General features: G+C 53.9%; 2 protein-coding genes across 5 annotated transcripts in view; one reads left to right on the forward strand and one right to left on the reverse strand.

Annotated features, from left to right (window-relative positions):
* ABR (ABR activator of RhoGEF and GTPase) overlaps window positions 1-11,072 on the forward strand; it is a 181,848-nt gene extending 170,776 nt beyond the window's left edge. For all 4 annotated transcript variants that reach the window (XM_059908040.1, XM_059908041.1, XM_059908042.1 and 1 more), the window contains 6 exons: window positions 133-242; window positions 933-1,072; window positions 2,149-2,283; window positions 3,347-3,452; window positions 5,663-5,810; window positions 6,443-11,072. In XM_059908040.1, coding sequence (XP_059764023.1) covers window positions 133-242; window positions 933-1,072; window positions 2,149-2,283; window positions 3,347-3,452; window positions 5,663-5,810; window positions 6,443-6,532 — 729 coding nt within the window. In that variant the 3' untranslated portion in view covers window positions 6,533-11,072. The remainder of the gene's footprint in view (window positions 1-132; window positions 243-932; window positions 1,073-2,148; window positions 2,284-3,346; window positions 3,453-5,662; window positions 5,811-6,442) is intronic.
* Window positions 11,058-16,658, reverse strand: TIMM22 (translocase of inner mitochondrial membrane 22). Its single transcript, XM_059908044.1, has 4 exons — window positions 16,368-16,658; window positions 13,767-13,963; window positions 13,069-13,141; window positions 11,058-11,652 (listed from the first exon to the last, which is right to left on the reverse strand). The coding sequence occupies exons 1-4, from the start codon at window positions 16,603-16,605 to the stop codon at window positions 11,576-11,578; spliced, it is 585 nt and encodes a 194-aa protein (XP_059764027.1). The 5' UTR covers window positions 16,606-16,658; the 3' UTR covers window positions 11,058-11,575.
* Between the last annotated feature and the right edge of the window lie 477 nt (window positions 16,659-17,135).

The following is a 17,135-nucleotide window of genomic DNA, read 5'->3' on the forward strand; positions in this document are numbered from 1 at the left end:
CCCCTCCCGCTCCCACCCTGTAGGTGTTTCAGGGAGCCCTGGGTGGGAGAGGTAGCCCTTGTTTGCAGTCCTGGGGGGCACTCCTCGGGCACTCACGCCCTGGGGGATTGTGCCTGCCTTGCCCCCAACCAGATCAAAGTGGAATTCTCCATGAAATTCACCAGCCGAGACATGAGCCTGAAGAGGACCCCGTCCAAAAAGCAGACCGGCGTCTTCGGTGTGAAGATCAGCGTGGTGACCAAGTAGGTGTTGCGCCCAGGGTCCCTGCCAGCCCTGCCCTTCAGGCGCCCCGCCCTCGTCTGGCCCCTCAACAGTCACTTTCCAGTTCAACAGTCACAACGGCCAGTTTGGAGGGCAAAAGTGGCCTGCAGAGGTGTGTTCTCTGCCTCACACGATGCTTTAGAAATAAATGAGCCAGCACTTAAGCACTGGGAGACTGCACATGAAGATCCCAGATGGTCAGCTTCTTGTAATAGGTGGGAAGATGTGACAACTGTAGGCCCGAGTCTTGGTGTGACGGTGGCAGGCTGGAATCCAGGAGTGGCTGCTCCTTGGGAGAGGGCACCCTTCAGCCCCCCGCCCTCCCCTTGTCTCCAGGACCTGGCCCACTCCCCTCTGTAGGTGACCTGCTCGGTGCCCCCACAGCATTTGAATCTGAGCCCTCTGTTCTGAGGAACACTCTTCCTTTAGTCTTTGGGTTGATCTCCTAAAACTTCCTCCCTCCCACCTTTGTCCCCTGCTGTCCCTCAGCGTGCAGGCAGGCTGTTGGGGTGGGGTGGTGTGGCCTCTTTCTCAGCCCTCTCCTTGCCCCCCACCTCCTGATCCCAGAAGCCAGAGCTCTCCAAGGCCAAGGTTTGAAGAGAAGGGTACATACCGCTCTCACTGGGGGGCCTCCCTCCATCCTCCCTCCCCTCACATCCCCTCCCCACCAGGCGGGAGCGCTCCAAGGTGCCCTACATCGTCCGGCAGTGTGTGGAGGAGGTGGAGAAGAGGGGCATCGAGGAGGTTGGCATCTACCGGATATCAGGGGTGGCCACAGACATCCAGGCGCTGAAGGCCGTCTTTGATGCCAGTGAGTCGGGGAGGCCCAGCTGGGCAGCAGCGGGGAGGGGGCGCTCCGGCAGGCTCGTGGGGCTGGGAGGAGAGCGCAGCGGAAGCGGGAGGCTTTTCCACGGAGAGGCCTGGACGAGCCAATGGCAGAGGAGCCTCGGTCTGTGAACTACAGCCCAGCATGGCATGGGGTGACCCCCTGCCCTCCAGTCTCTTGTCCATTGCTACCGATTAGGAAACTGAGCCTCAGAGAGGCCAAGTCACTTGCCCAGGATTACTCAGTATATAGGCTTTGAGCCTGATTTAAACTCAGATCTTTCGGGTTCCAGAGTCTGTGTTCCTGGCTTTCTTGCTGGCTCCCTGGTGCCCAGTGGGCTGCAGGGAAACTAAAGGGCTTTGAGCCTGGGTTGGCTGGCACGGGCACCCCCGCCTTCTCCCGGGCCCCCAGTGCCCTCTGGGAGGGGCACTGCTGCCTCTCGCTTTGACTGTAGGCTCCTCGGTGGTGGCGCCTGACCTTTCTGGTTCTTTCCCCTATCTCGCCATTCAGGCTGCAGCAACAGCACACCCAGTAGTCAGGACACCTGAACTGGCCGGGCAGTGCTGATTCCATGGGAGCTGAGAGGGGGCCCGGTGGGTGTGGGCAGCTGCCCGGCAGACGTGTTCGGGGAGCCTGGGGTGGGGAGCTGGGGACGTGCTGGCACACGGCTCCTCTGTGCCACCTGGAAGCTGAGGCTTTGTCGGAACATGATTTTAGGTATAAAAAATGTGCAGCGCCTTCCAGAGAGGGGCTTAGCAGTGGGGAGATTCCAGTTGGAAGGAGGGCATGTGACACGTGGTGTGAGTGTGGCTCCAGGACTCTGGATGATGATCTATGCTCCCCTCCCCCCACGGAGCTGAGTCACAGGCCACCTGTGGGCACTACCTACATCCTGCCATTCCTGGAGAGACCAGACCGGAGACAGAGTTGGGGGGTGTCCCGGGCAAGCTGTCTCAGGATGGATATAGGGACGGAACAGGGCTACTTGCCCAGCTGAGGGCTGCGTGGGGGACGGAGGTGGCTCAGCCAGCACAGCCCCTGACCTCCCGTCTCCCCTACAGATAACAAGGACATCCTGCTGATGCTGAGTGACATGGACATCAACGCCATCGCTGGCACCCTCAAGCTGTACTTCCGGGAGCTGCCCGAGCCCCTCCTCACAGACCGACTTTACCCAGCCTTCATGGAGGGCATCGGTGAGCCTCCAGTGGGGGCCTGAGGGCTGGGCTGAGCCAGGCCTCCCTGACCAGTAAAGAGTGAGAGAGGAGATCTGTGGCTTCCCTTGCTTGTTGATCTGCCCAGTGCATGGGGCCGTGTGGCTGAGTGGCCTGGAGGGCAAGGTGTGGCCTGCTGGGGCCTCATCTGGAGGCTGGACCCTCTCTCCCCTGCCCCTTTCCCGTCTCATCCCTCTGGGCTGCCCTCTGTGCTTCCTCTTTGGACACTGACCTCCTTGCCTAGAAACCCAGGCATCCAGGGAAATCTGCCCTGAGGTGGGTGGTCAGGGGCTGGTGCCCTGGGGCCAAGAAGAAGTGAGCTGGTGTACACTTGACATGGCCTGTACCGAGCCTTCCAAAAGGAGCACTGTCTCATCTCTGACCTTTGCCCAGGGTGGGGAGGAAGCTGGGAGCCCTGGCTGGCAGGGCTCCGGCCTCTACCCACCTGGGCCGAATCCTGGCCTGGGCGCATCCCTCCTGCCTTGTCTTCTCCTGGGTTGGATCACAGGAATGAGGAGCCCATGGAAGGCAGCTCACTGCTGGGCTCTGGCAGCGGAGGTGCTTGAAAAAGAACATTCAGGGAATTCCCTGGTGGTCCAGTGGTTAGGACTCCGTGCTCTCACTGCAGAGGGCCTGGTTTCAATCCCTGCTCAGGGAACTAAGATTCCACAAGCCGTGTGGTGCGGCCAAAAAAAGAGAGAGAGAACATTCATGCCATGACATCACTGTCTTAAACTCAGCCTTACAGTCCAGGTATGGGGAATGGCTCCAGCCCCAAAGGCCTCTGCAGGGAGGGGAAGAACAGTGTCTGCTGCCCACCAGCCTGCCTCCTGGCTGAGTTACAGGTTGTGGTGGGGCCTCCTGTAGGAACCTCCAGTAGCCCACCGCTGGGGAAATACCAGGCCCTTCCCTGCAGGGTCTGCTCCCCTGACACCCTGCAGCCTGGGCTTTCCCGCAGCGTCCCGCAGCCTCCTGACCACAGGGCACTGGCTAAGGCCTCCCCGCCCAGAGCCAAGCCCCGCCCCAGCGCCTTCTCTCCCCACAGCCCTGTCAGACCCTGCTGCCAAGGAAAACTGCATGATGCACCTGCTCCGCTCCCTGCCAGACCCCAACCTCATCACCTTCCTCTTCCTGCTGGAACACTTGAAAAGGTAATGGGGAGGGGCCCAGTCCAGGGGAGGGGCCAGGGAGCCAGGGCAGGCTTCAGCTGGGGGGAGGACACATCCGCTGGGGAACGCACATCCTCCGTGCCTCCAAGTGGGTGCTGGTGTCTGCTGGTGTCTGCTGGGACACCATAGCAGGGTGAGAGTTTGCTCTTCAAATTCTTGTGTTCACATTCTTCTCTTTTGGGAAATACTTGGGTCCTAATGGCAACCTCAAATACTGGCCACAGAATGCTTAGAAAGGCAGGGCTAGCGCCAAGGACTGTAGGTGGATTTTACAGTCAGTAGGTCATTCGGTCCACTTAGCATTTTTTAAACGGAGTAGGAGAGACAGCCTCGCGGTGCGCTGCGAGCAGCAAGTGTGCCTATTGTTCTGTTCAGTTACGCACGTTGCATGTGCTGGACGATCGGGTCAAACGTGTGTGTGTGTGTGTGTGTGTGTGTGCGTGTTTGTGGGTCACAGTCAAAAAAATCTGAGGCCCACTGGTCTTGACCCACAGCTCATCGAACAGATAGGGAATCTGAGTCCCCAGCCCAGCAGGGACTTGCCTGGGGTTAGCAGCAGCTCTGCCCTTAGAAGCCACATCTCCCAGATCCTAAACTACAGCCCTTCTGACCTTCTCCTCTGCCCCCTCCACAGTCAGGTCAAACCAACAGCTGCTCAAGTTACGCCTGCAGCAAAGTTCATACTGGAAGCTAGCCCTGACGGTGACCTTGTCACTAACTTTTTTTTTTTTGTCACTCACTTTTGAGTCCAGGACCGGTCCCAGGTGTGAGTGGGGAGGAAAAGTCCCCAGGCGTCCTTTAAGTCCATTTGCCACCCGGGACCAGGGAGCCCCTGGTGAGGGGCCGTGAGCCCTCAGGCCCAGGCTCCCAGTGGCGGCTCGGCCACCAGGCCAGGCCAGGCTCTGGAGGGCCAGAGACCTGGGAACGCCTGGGCTGCTGTCTTGTTTTTCCCATTATGAGACATTTTCCCTCTGGTTTGGCCAGGACCAAAGTCCCAACCAATTCCCAAATAGTTTGGCGAGCACTGCGGGGAGGATACACAGAGGAGGGATGGGAAGGAAAATTCATTAGGTTTTCCACCCTGGGAACCGGGCACACTCTGTTCCCACATCTGGGCCCTGGCTGGGGTGTGTGTGTGTGTGTGTGTGTGTGTGTGTGGTGAGGGGCTGGGCCAGCTGCACAGCTGCCTCCTGGCATGGCAGTGTTTTTCTGCCCGTTTCCAAAGCAGTCAGCAGGCGCATCCATGGCTCCGGCCTGGAGGGTGGAGTGACGGTGTAGTGGGAGTGGGGCGAGGGGCGCTGTTCGGGGTGGCTGGGTCTCAGCCCCAGAAACACTGCTTGGGACCGGGGGGGGCACAGGGCCTCTCTGATGAGTTGGGTGGTACTGAGCCTGCTGGACACCAGCCACAGATGGCAGCCCCTGCTGTCACTCAGGAAATATCTACAGAGCATCTGGCTTATTATGCAAGAGAAGCAGAGGAAGATCCAAAGGGAGGCAGCTCTGGAGCCCCATGAGGCAGACCCTTCTGGAAAAGCTTGGGAGAACAGCCCCTGGGCTCCATCTGGGATGAGGGTTGTTCCTGCCACAGCGCAGCAGGCAGAGCCTCAGGCCTTTGCCCCCTGCCCAGCCCCGCCTGCTCGGACTCTTCCTCAGGGCCCCACTCCACGGCTGGGCTGATTGTGGGGAACGCACAGGGTGGGGAAGACCATGGGCTCTGGAGGCAAACTGCCTGGGTTCAGATCCCAGCTCTGCCACTTGCTAGCTGTGTAACCTCGGGCAAGTCACTTAACCTCTCTGTACTCTGGTTTCTTCATCTGTACAGTGGAGATGATAATATTACCTACCCAAAGGTTTGTGATGAGCATGAATTATTATAGGGAAAGTTCTTGAACCAGTGATAGTATCTCTAAGGCAAGGGAGTTGGAGTGGGTCCTTCTGGCTCTGACAGTTTACCATCAGTTCAAGGTGTGGCCCAGGAGCTGGGAATCTGTTATTGGAACGTACTGGAACATAGCTCGGAACTTGGTCCCTTGGCTGAGTCCCCTCCCTACCAAGTGGTCTCTACCCTCAGGAGAGGGAGGCTAGTGACCACCTGTGGGAATCCTTCCAGGAGTGGTAACAGCCAAGGGTCTGGAGCCCCACACGGCTGCCAGAAATGACTTTTTTCTCCCCTCCCCTCCCCTCCCCGCCAGGGTTGCTGAGAAGGAGCCCGTCAACAAGATGTCCCTTCACAACCTGGCTACTGTGTTTGGCCCCACGTTACTGAGACCCTCAGAAGTGGAGAGCAAAGCACACCTCACGTCGGCTGCCGACATCTGGTCCCACGATGTCATGGCACAGGTACCTACGCGCTGCCCAGGCCTGCGGCTGCTGGAGGGGAGAAACAAGCCTCCCTGAGGGGTGGAGAGAGAACAGCTAGGACTCCTAACCCCCTCCCCTCCTGACAGCGGGGATGATGGTCTGTAGGATGTCACCAGGGAGGCAGGGCTCTGGACAGTCCTGCTGAAAAGTAGGAACCTAGACCAGGGGCCCAGAGGTTGTCTGTCTCAAGTGCTGGCTGCAATCCTGGGAGTGCCTGGGCCTCAGAAAGCAAGCCTAGGGGTATCAGAAAAATCTGGGGCCTTGTCCCCACGCATGGAAGCTCTAGCATCGCTTCCAGGGTCAGGAAGCTTCCCTGGGAGCCCTACAAGACCCAGGGCAGGGTCTGGTCTGAAGCAGGGCTGCCAAGCCAAAGCCAAGCTCTGGAGCAGGTTGGAAGTTTATGACTGAGGTTGGGGAAGTGGCCCCAGGCTCCCCACCCTCTGCCCTGCAGCGCCCTCTACTGCTGCAAATGGGCAGTCACACCTGTGCTTCTGAGGAAGGGGAAGCGGGGAGCCACAGGGGCCCAGCCTGGAGACCACGTCTTCTCAGCGGGTCGGAGGAGGGCCTCCAGGGCGAGGACCCCAGCCTCAGTCTCCCTTGTCTTCCCGCAGGTCCAGGTCCTCCTCTACTACCTGCAGCACCCCCCCATTTCCTTCGCAGAACTGAAGCGGAACACACTGTACTTCTCCACCGATGTGTAGCCCGAGGTGGGAGCGTCTGGGCGGGGTGGCCCGAGCCAGCCTCTCCAGCCGGGGACCCAACCCAGACTTGAAGGACTACAATAGAGAACTCCCAAACCCAGCGCTCCAGACTCCAAGGGACACAGATTTCCAAGAACTGGAAGACGTGCATCTTTTGTGCCACCTTGTACAAAGCCAGCTGACCCGGCCCCAGCCTTGCTGCGCACCCCGGGCTCTGCCCTCTGTTCCTCTAGTTGTGTCTAATGCTCCGTGCTGTTCGGGAATTGTTTTACGTCTACTTGTCATGCAGGAAAGGTAGTGACCGACCCGGTGTGGGCACACAGACAGCCTGCTTTGTTCTTTCATTTCCTCCAACACTTTCTTTCCTCCTGAGTCCAGTCCAAGGGCTTTTATTTTGCGCTCTGTGACTGCTGCCAGCTTCTCCTCTCTTGGCCCTGCTCCCAGATCGCAGTCATCCTGGCAGCCTCCCCTCGGTCTTCCTCCGCCCTCTCCTCCCTCCCAGCCTGCCTGCATGCATGTGCAGCCTTGGTTTTTGATCCAGCGCCTCGAAAGCTCTGAGGAGGCCCTGGGCGGCGGTGGCAGTGGTGGCCCGTGCCATGCCGCTGCCTGCCGCCCCCGGCCTCTCCTTGCCCTCTGCCTGCGGAAGCGCACCTGCTTGCCTTGCCGCCTGTGCAAATGTTGGACAAGGAGACGGACTCACACTAATCCTCAGCTTAGCACAGGCTGGAGAGCGGATTTCTGGGATTTTTCCACCTGAGAATCTCCATTTCTGGGTTTATCTGTTCTGTCTCCAGTACCAGTGAGGCATCTTTGACTGTTTCTTCTGCTTTTCAGTTCCTTTTCCGTTGGTGTTCTATTTCCTTTGAGTATAAAGACTCACAAGTGACCTGCTATCAAGGTAGCCAGAGGGTCAGGAAAGAATTGGGGGAGGTGGGAGGGTCAGGCCGCCGAGGAAAAAGGACAGGTGGGACGTTGAGAGGAGCGCCAGGGAGCGCTGGGTGTCCTGGGCTGGGGGGAAAGAGGCTCTCCAAGCAGTTGTGGTGGCTTTTCTCGTGGAGCTGGGCTTCTGGGAGGGCAGCTACTATGGCTGAAGCAGGTGTCCGGAAACAGGCAGGTTCTGTCCAGGAGGGCTAGACCTTCCCGGTGCCTCCCGTACCTCATGGCACCTTTGCCTTAGGGTTTACACTTTCTCCACAGCCAAGCACTGCCAGGGGCAGCCCCCACGGCCACGTGTGCTCCAGGCCCTGGGAAAGGCAGGCACGGTCCAGCTAGCCAGCCGTCATGGTGCTGCCTTCCACCCCCGGCTTCTAGATGCAGCCTTGCGGGTGAACTCGGGGAAACTCCAGGAGCTGGGGAAGAATGAGGAGACACAGGTACCTGCCTCTCTTGGGACTGGGTTTTGCAGGGGACCCTCGTGTGGACGCTCTGCTCCAGAGTAGGGGATCAGCAGGTTCCGATCCCAACGCCGAGGCCCGCTGCTCAGCACTGGAAAGGAGTGAGAAGTAACCCCAAAGTGCAATTTCTTCCCACCTGAGCAGCGGCCGCCGGCCTCTGGCAGTTAGCCTGGGAGGGCAGGCACTCCCGGGCTGCAGAGATTGGAGCTGCAGTACACAGCTCCCTGGCTCTCCTATGTGGCGGAGACTAGATTCTAGGCCCTCAGGATTGGAGAGAAGAGCTCCCCTAGCTTGAGCTCAGGGCTGTTTTAAAGAAGGGTTTAGGGCCCTAAAGCCGTAGCACTTGCTCAGTGAGAGGAAGGGCCCTTTCTCATCTTGTTTACACCTGTTGCCCAATCATGGGCAGAACGGTACACATTCTGTGCACATCGGAGGAAAGAGATGCGTAAGAGGAGGGAAATACTGACCCCCTAGCTGCCTGCTAGCAGCTTAGCAAGGAGCCCTGCTCCCTGAGACGGGGGAGAGAAAGAAGGCCGCTTGAGTCTAAAGATCCCCAGTGTCTGATCATCCCTGGAGTCTGCTCGGCACTCAGGAGCTAGTATGTGGCATGGAAGGCTCTTGCTTCCACAGCCATTGACTGGAATGAACTGGGGGCCCAGCTAGAGCTATTTACAGCCCCAAATGGGTGCCTCCCACCTCCCCAAAACAAGGGAGGTTTGCTTCTCAGCATCAGGTAGCTACCGCAGCCCCCCAACCTCAGTTAGGCAATGAGAATGGGAGGAAGGCCGGAAGGGCTGAGAAATGCAAAAGGCTCAGAATATTTATAAATTCCACCCCCAAGAGTGGGGAGGGTCGGGTACCAGACCTGGACTGAGCTGCACCAAGGAACTAGCCCATGGGTTCTCCTACGAGACAGGGACTGTGCAGCCCAGAAGCCCCAGCCACTGTGCCCAGCAGGGCAGGCTGTGCCAACAGAGGCCCATCAGACAGGCTACAGGAATCCTGCACGCCTGTCCTTGGTGGCAACAGCTGTGGGCTGCCGGTGTTTGCTGATACAGGTAGGATGGGACACTTCATTAATATTTGACTTTAATAAGTTGGTAAGGATATATTTTTCTTTGGTCTATGTTCTGTTTCAACTTACGTAGATTATAAATTGATGTAAACCACGTGAGAGGAAAATGTTAATAAAAAAAAAATGCAAAGCCCCAACATTTGCACACAACTCAGCCCTGTGGTGTGGACGTTTGTGTTCTCAGGAGTCCAGGGAAGACCACCAATCTAAATATTTAACTCTTCCAGCTGCATCCAGATGTGCTTCCAAGAATCTATTTACCTAGTGAACTCCCCCTTGAGCTTCCCTTCGGCCTGTGGGGACTGTGGCAGTTTTGGGGGGAGGTGAGCCCACGCCCTCTCCTTGCTCTTTCACAAACGCCTCCAGCTCAGTCACCAGCCAGTTCTTTTCATGAAATACAACTGCCCCACCAGGGACGTGGCCATCAGTATGCCTCAGAGAGATGGCAGGAAGTTGTCCATTCAAGTGGAGGCTTATTTTATGTAAACTTTTCTCTACATTTTCCTTGGAAGTAGGTCTTTGGGGCAGCCTTTTGTCCTAACCTGCTTGTTGGAGAGGCTGGATCCCCTAGAGGGCCCATCCTCCCTGTAAGAGAGCTAGTGGGGTTAATGTAGGCTCCCACCAGCCTAAGCCATTGGACACTGTGTTTATTCTGGAGATCAGGAACAGATGTCTCTGAAAATTGGTGTTTGGTTTATGAGCTCATACTGCCTCCTTAGCCATCTAAAACAGGAAACTATTCATCTCCTCTCTTGATTGAATAGTCAACGTGGACAATGCTTGGCTTATTGAACTGATGGCTACTGACAGCCCGGGGCTCATCTTTTTCAAGGCAGTCGTGAGGGCAGAGTTTCCTGTACTCAGTCAGTCAATGTATTTGACCCCACGCACTAGACTGGATGGTAGAAGATGCTGGGCTTCTAGCACTGTAACAGGTGCCAGGGTAGGAGTATCTACTCTTGCTCTAAGTGCTTATAGGTGACTTATTTGCGGACGGTAGAGGAAACACTCCTACATTTGTTCTCTGACCTGTGAGGATACTCCAGCCAGCCTAGCAGCAGTGAAGCCTCGTGACTGAGACTGGGACAGGCATTCTATAGACTTCCCCATAGAAGGACATGAGCCTTGTGTACTAGCTCACTCATTCCAAAGGCAACAGCAGACGTGGCCAGGGGAAGGTGTTACCAGCTGGGTTTGACATTATCTCACACACGCACTCACTCAGGATGTCTGGATGGTTCAGCTGAGTCTGAATTATGGTTAAGGGTGGGTGAGCTGGAAGACAGCAGACCAGGGGGCAGGAAGCCAAAAAAAGGCAAAAAGGCAAAGGTAGAACAAAGGAGACGTTACCACTGGCTTAAGGTGGCTGGAATTACGTGGCCCCCACCAAGCTACCTGCCTGTCCTGAGTTCATCTTCACCCCACCACCAAGGCACCCGAGTAAAGCAGCACCTGTGGCAGATCCCAAGTGTAAAAGGCTGTTTCTTTGCATATGGCACAGAATTAGGCTGAGCTGCTACTGTCAGAAAAAGGCTACCAGGTCAAGTCAAAAACACGGATATGTTTAAGGGAGAAAAAAACCACTGACGCCAGAGAAACAAACAACAGTGGTGGTGGACAGCTCCTCAGGGCGGTCTGATCGTAGCCAGTGGCCGCTGTGACTTAGTCACCAGGATGACCAGAGCAGGACCCTTCACACACTGTGTCCTCGAGCCGGGCCTGGTCTGGTGGTCAGAGCAGAACACCAATGTGTGGTTTAGACTGCAGGCATTCCCACTGGCCCGCCCACAGGAGGGTTGTTTTAGAAGAGGCCAGCAGGGGTTATGCGTGGAATTTCAACGCATCCTAGGACACGGCTAGGCTGGGCTTCTTTAGGGGAAGGCCCTGGCCAATGCAACAATCTCAGTGAGGATAACACTACTCTGCAGACCCTGGGAACCTAACATTCCCAAACTTCTCAGGAGTTTGCTCACGCTTTCCCTATGTATGTTCAATCTTTGGGCACCTGGAACCATTCTTGGCAATTGTGGAATTTGAAAATAAAAATAAGCCAACCTTTTAAACTGTAAAATCAATACGTATATATACGTTTTTTAACAAGGATAGCAGAACACTAAACAAAATGACACAATCGGTCGGATGGCATAAATTCACTTTGCCCTGCCCCAGTGTGTGAGATGGATGACGGCACGGAGGTCCAGCTTCCCGGGTATATGTCAAGTCCCTTCCGTTCCCACGGCACCAAACAACCAGAGGGCCAACTGTGGTCAGGACTGAACCTCTGCGGAACTCAATTCCTACAGGTCAACACGCTGACTCCTGATCTGCCCGAAAGAGAGAGGCTGGCGTGGCACAGCCCCCCACAGCCTGGCTGGAGTCCAGGAGCAGAGAGCGTGGCTGCTCGGAGGGGGCAGATTGCAGCCAGGTGGTTCCCTCACAACACCAACTACGTGAGGGAAAACAAATGTCTTCAGTCTCTGAAGGAAGTGCCCCGGAATGGTAGGGCAGAAACTGCCCTACACAGAACAGCTCTGATCCTGGGCTGGCATCGTCCTTCCCCGGAGGCAATTGCTCTCATCGTAGGTAATAATCGATCGCAGCAGAGAAAGCAGCAAAACCTCCACAACCAATGACCCCAGCCTTTAAGCCAGCTGTAAAGCAAACACAAATGACATTACCTGTGGTGACAGATGCTGGGTCAGGCTGCACTCAGGAAAAGTCTGGGTACCCGCAGGTGCAAAGAAACTGGCGTACATGTTCTAAATCATTCAACCTAGCAGAGAGCTGGAAGACTTCAGTGAAGCTGTGCACACGATCTGATCCAGTGTGCTTTTATCTAACTGTACGTTCGTTTAACTTTTCTCATTCTAAAGAATTACTATTTCCAGCCTCATGAAAATAGCCCCTCACAGGCAGGAAACTGGTTAAGAGAACCAGCCCTTAGCATCAAGTGAAAGCATATGGCCTGTTACCCTGATTTGTTTATGGAATAAATTCCTGGGAAGGTGATCAAAGCAATCCTAGAGGGAGCTGAGCCTCTCAAAGGCCCTGACAAAGCTGAGACATGGGAAGACCAAAGGGGGAGTTACTCCATAAATCACAAATGGCTGTTTGAGGAGGAAAATCAGGTTTTAATGATAGCAAATCATCCTGCCTCTCAGAAAATGAGAAAAAAGGCTTTTTGCTTTGGGTAAGTCCGGGCACAGCAGATGGAGAGCAGCCCAGCAATGTACACTGTTAAGAACGCTAAGTCACTGACGCCCTGCACCACACTCTTGATGGACACACCAACAGGGAGAAGTGGCAGGGAACCGGTTTTTTTCTTTGTTGTTTATAGATGATAATCCAACATTTCTAGAATACCTATATTTGGCTTTCAAGGGGTAGAAATCTAAGAACCCTAAGGTGCAAAAAGACATTACCGTGATAACTTATACACAAAATTAAAATGACAGTTGTATAGTATGAAGAAAGATGTCTAACTGTCTGCAATGCATGGAACTGAAATTTCAGCAGAGCCTGCTATTTGGACAAATGGGGCCCAGCTATGCTTCTGTACTTTCCTGCATAGCAACACACACCTGCATATTATGAGGAAGTTCTTTCCGTGTGTTCAAGATGGGGGCAGTTCTTTTTTCTAAGATAGATCACATCTCTCTGTGGTTCTCACCTGGGGGTGACTTTGTTCCCCAGGGGACATTTGGCAATGTCTGGAGACACTTTTACTTGTCACCACTAAAGCATGCTACTAGCATCTAGGGCGTAGAGGCCAGGGATGCTGCTACACGTCCTACCATGCACAGGACAGCGCCCCCCTCCCCCTAGCAAGCATTTATCTGGTCCAAAATGTCAACAATGCCAAGGATCAGAAACCCTGATCTAGATACTAGAAGTTTCCAAAACTGAGTTAACACAGAAGCAAACGTGATTTACTTGTCAGAAGGGAAGAATATCAAGTGTCCACATATGCCTTGGGCTGTCCTTGGAATGCTCATATGTTTAGAAATGTCAACTTCAGCATGTTGTCCAAGGCCACAAAGAAAACCATCTGAGAATTGTTTACTAACCTCTAAAACCAATGGCTCCTCCAGTGATGCAGCCACTAATGACACTGTTCTTCCAATCTGATTTTCCCCGGTACTGTGGGTGGAGAAGAGCAGTTCAGAGCCAAAGAAACAAGCCAGACAAGATGATTAAGGAAAAAAAAGACGGGGTTTCTGGCTGGCTAATTTAGTCCCTCCCCAAAGGAAACCTATCTTTTTCTCTTTCAAAAGTATAGTTCCTAAAATTTGAATGTGTTCATAAATGCTTCCTGCAGGTGGTACCAGAGCGCTGAAACCAAGTGTAACATTTGACAAGTAATCAACATCTCTTCTCAGTTCCCCAGTAAGTATTCTGTTTAAAATCATTAACTGGGAATTCCCTGGCAGTCCAGTGGTGAGGACTCCGTGCTTCCACTGCAGGGAGCCCAGGTTCAATCCCTGGTTGGGGAACCAAGATCCTGCAAGCAGCGCGGTGCAGCCAAAAAATAAATAGATAAAATAAAATCATTAACCAACTTCTAGCCTACAAAAACAAGTAAAAAATAATGCAAGCCCAAATCATAAATGCACAAAAAGTTTACATTAGGGACTATTTAATGGAAATTTAATCTAGCAAGTATTGGACATTTCTGCCCTGCTTTCTAGTAGCATTAAGAGTATTTCTCTCGAGAAGTCCTAAGATGGAAACAGGCAAGGCTTTGTCAGAAGGCAGGGACACTTACAGATTCTACCAAACACTCAGTGCAAGAAAACATGGCGCCCACGATGGCAAAATTTTTGGCGTAGGACATTCCTCTCTGCCCCATGTCTTTAAGAACTTCTTTTGCTGTAGGCGTGCGGTAAGGATCCTTAGGGTCAAAGCCCACGTTGGTATCAATGCCGGCAGTGAACACCCCAAATGCACCTCCCAAGACAAATCCTAAAAACAAACACAGAGATGAAGATTTCTTTGGTATGTTTTCTGGATTACTGTAATGGGGTCATACTCAAATAGCACCTTTTGGATGGCCACCAGCGAAGAGGACGCCCCCCTCTTGCCTGGAAAACTCGACTTGTCTGGTTTCCACATTACAAAATCCAGGATCTAGCCCGTTGGCAGCTTCTTCTCTGACTCTTCTTGGATTTCTTCCCCCTTTCATTTTCTAACATTCCTCAAAATTCAGTCTTTAACCCTCTTTCTCTCTCTACATTCTCACATGTAAACCAGTCACCCTCAAGTTCAGGTATCAACTTTGCAAATCACTCCCTTGACGACGGTGACATCCATTACAGTCATCTGGTAAATACCATGTGCCAATTACTCTGACGCCTTATAGTCACAGCCTCATTTATTCTTCACAATAGTCCTGTGAGATAGATATTATTATCCTCTCCTTTCTGTAGCTGAAGAAACTGAGGCTCAGAGAGGTTAACTAATTTCCCTAAGGTCACAAAGCTACCAAATGGCAAACCCCACACTGCTGTCCACAGCTGACCTTCCTGAGCCTGCTGGACATTTCCACATGGACGTCCTCTTGCCACCTCAAGGTCGGTATACATTGAATGAAATCATGGGCACCTCCCCTCCAGACTTTCCTGCTTATGGCTCCTTCTATCCAGTCACTCTTGCTCCAAACTTCAGGGGCATTTCTGACTGTTTCTTTGCTTCCCCCTGTAACCCTATGTCCACAATTATCATCCTAGTCTAAGGCCTTTATCACTTCGCCCCTGGAGCACTACCAAGACTCATTCATCATTTCAACAGATATGTATTTATTAGGGTCAGGCACATGATGAACAAAGACCCAGTCCCTGTCTCACGGAGCTTCAGTCTAGCAAATTCCCTATATGGTCTCCCTATCTACAGACTTTCCTTTCCTTCATCACACTCCACCTTGAGTCATCATGCTCATGACCACTTGTTACCCTCTAAAAAACCATCAATGGAGACTTCCCTGGTGGTCCAGTGGGTAAGACTCCACGCACCCAATGCAGGGGGCTGGGTTCGATTTCTGGTCGGGGAACTAGATCCCACATGCATGCTGCAACTAAGAGTTCGCATGCCGCAACTAAAGATCCCACATGCCGCAACTAAGACCCAGCGCAGCCAAAATAAATACATACATACATAAACATTAAAAAAATAATTTAGGGCTTCCCTGGTGGCGCAGTGGTTGAGAATCTGCCTGCCAATGCAGGGGACACGGGTTCGAGCCCTTGTCTAGGAAGATCCCACATGCCGCGGAGCAACTAGGCCCGTGAGCCACAATTGCTCAGCCTGCGCGTCTGGAGCCTGTGCTCCGCAACAAGAAAGGCCGCGATAGTGAGAGGCCCGCGCACCGCGATGAAGAGTGGCCCCCGCTTGCCGCAACTAGAGAAAGCCCTCGCACAGAAACGAAGACCCAACACAGCCATAAATAAATAATAAAATTTTAAAACATTTAAAAAAATAATTTAAAAACCATCAATGACTGCCCTAATACCTGCAGGCAAAAAGCCCAAATCCCCCACCCCACCCCCAACTTGAAATGCTGTTTCTCCTCCTCTTTGTCTAACCCCATTCTCTCAATCCTCCAACACACGCTCTAGTCTCACCTCCTCTTTTGGCCTTCCCCCAACCAAAAAAGATGTTTTTTTCTTTCTGCTCTACTTCACATGTGCACTCTCACTACATTCCTTTCTTAATTGCCTTTCATTCTCAATGAGACTTCAAAACACCTGCAAATGGCCACCCTCTTTACTCTGCATACAGGAGGGACACCTACATTCTCAAATCCTCAAAACGTTAAAAAAAAAAAAAAAAAAAAAAAAGCCAAGTCCAGACTTCTTTCCCCCTCTTTCCCTGCTGTCTAGTCACACTGGCCTCACTGGCTTTTCTGTTTTTCCAACCTCAAGCCACTTCCAGCCAGACCTTTGCAGGTGCTGTGCCCTATGTCTGCAGAGCTCTCCTCCAGGCTCCTTCTCAACAATTTTCTATGTATATTAAAATGTTAGCTTCATGAGAACAAGGATCTTGTTCTCACCCTGTCTTTCCACCGCCTGACACGTGATAGTTGCAAAGTAACTGTTGAAAAATGATTATTTAAAAGCGAATGAATGAATGAAGTCAACCATCTTATAACCCCCAGGTCCCGACCCAGGATCGATTCTCTGATCCAATTTCCAGAGGCGAAAGCCAACCTCGGGGTCTAGGGAGGCGCTGCTCGAGCTCACTGAACCAGGCGGGGGTGGGTCAAGGTCGAAGCCCATGGACTCTTCGCCTCCCAGGCGCGTGGTCTTCTTGGCAGGGGACCCCTATGCCGCCCAAGCCCTAAGCCTCCCAAAGGCCCCCCTCCTCGCCTCACCTCCCAAGCAGGCCAGCGCCGCCTTGAAGGCGCAGCTTTCCATCGCCCTCTCGACCATCTTCTGCTCCTCACTCTTGGCCGGACTCGGGATCCCGCCCAGGCTCCCAGGCTCCAGGAGCCGGGGCTGACGCTTGTCACCCACCAGGTACTGCAGAAGAATGCTGTACTGCAGCGGGGCTTCGGCGGAGGCCGCCGCCCCAGGAGCGGAGCCCCCAGCACTGTGGGCCGTCTCCGCCATGACTGTGGCTGCCCAAGAAACCTGGCGTCCTTCTTCCCACAGCAGATTCCACAAGCTTCCCGTGGGGCCTTGCGCTCCCAGCCACCGTGCCGCAACGGCAGATTCGCCACACCAAGCGAGTCCGAGGAAGCAGCGGAAGCCAAGTGCGTTCGTGCACACCCGGCGGAAGAGCTATCATGTTCTCCCAAAACCTCCTGTGAACACTGAATCAGCCTTGTGCAGCAGTCCCAACGACACTGACAAAGATTCAGAGTCACCAGAAAGCACCCTCTTCGGGGCTGCAGCGCGGTGCGTATCAGGATTTGTAGTTTAACACGTACACCCCAGACATTTCCCAGGAAGCCTTGCGCGGGCACTAGCGTCTCAGCCTTCTGTCGAGCTCCTGACGCGGGGGAGGGAAGGGAGGCTGCAGCGCGCCGGGACGCCAGCAGGGGGAGCGCGCGCCCCGCCACTGCCCTTCCAGCCTAATAATTCCTAGCGTGTGTTGTGAGATGCCAATAGGGGAAGGTGCTTTGTAAATCAACGTGAAA

Source organism: Balaenoptera ricei, chromosome 20, assembly GCF_028023285.1.
Source record: "Balaenoptera ricei isolate mBalRic1 chromosome 20, mBalRic1.hap2, whole genome shotgun sequence".
Classification (NCBI taxonomy): Eukaryota; Metazoa; Chordata; class Mammalia; order Artiodactyla; family Balaenopteridae; genus Balaenoptera; species Balaenoptera ricei.

Bases quoted from the DNA above. Each gene is read 5' to 3' on its own strand.
- TIMM22 (XM_059908044.1), bottom strand. From the start codon at position 16,605: ATGGCGGAGACGGCCCACAGTGCTGGGGGCTCCGCTCCTGGGGCGGCG. The intron at 13,964-16,367 runs GTGAGGCGAGGA...GTTTGTTTTTAG, and splicing joins GGCGCTGGCCTGCTTGGGAG to GATTTGTCTTGGGAGGTGCA. The intron at 11,653-13,068 runs GTTAGTAAACAA...TTTGCTTTACAG, and splicing joins AGGAGCCATTGGTTTTAGAG to CTGGCTTAAAGGCTGGGGTC.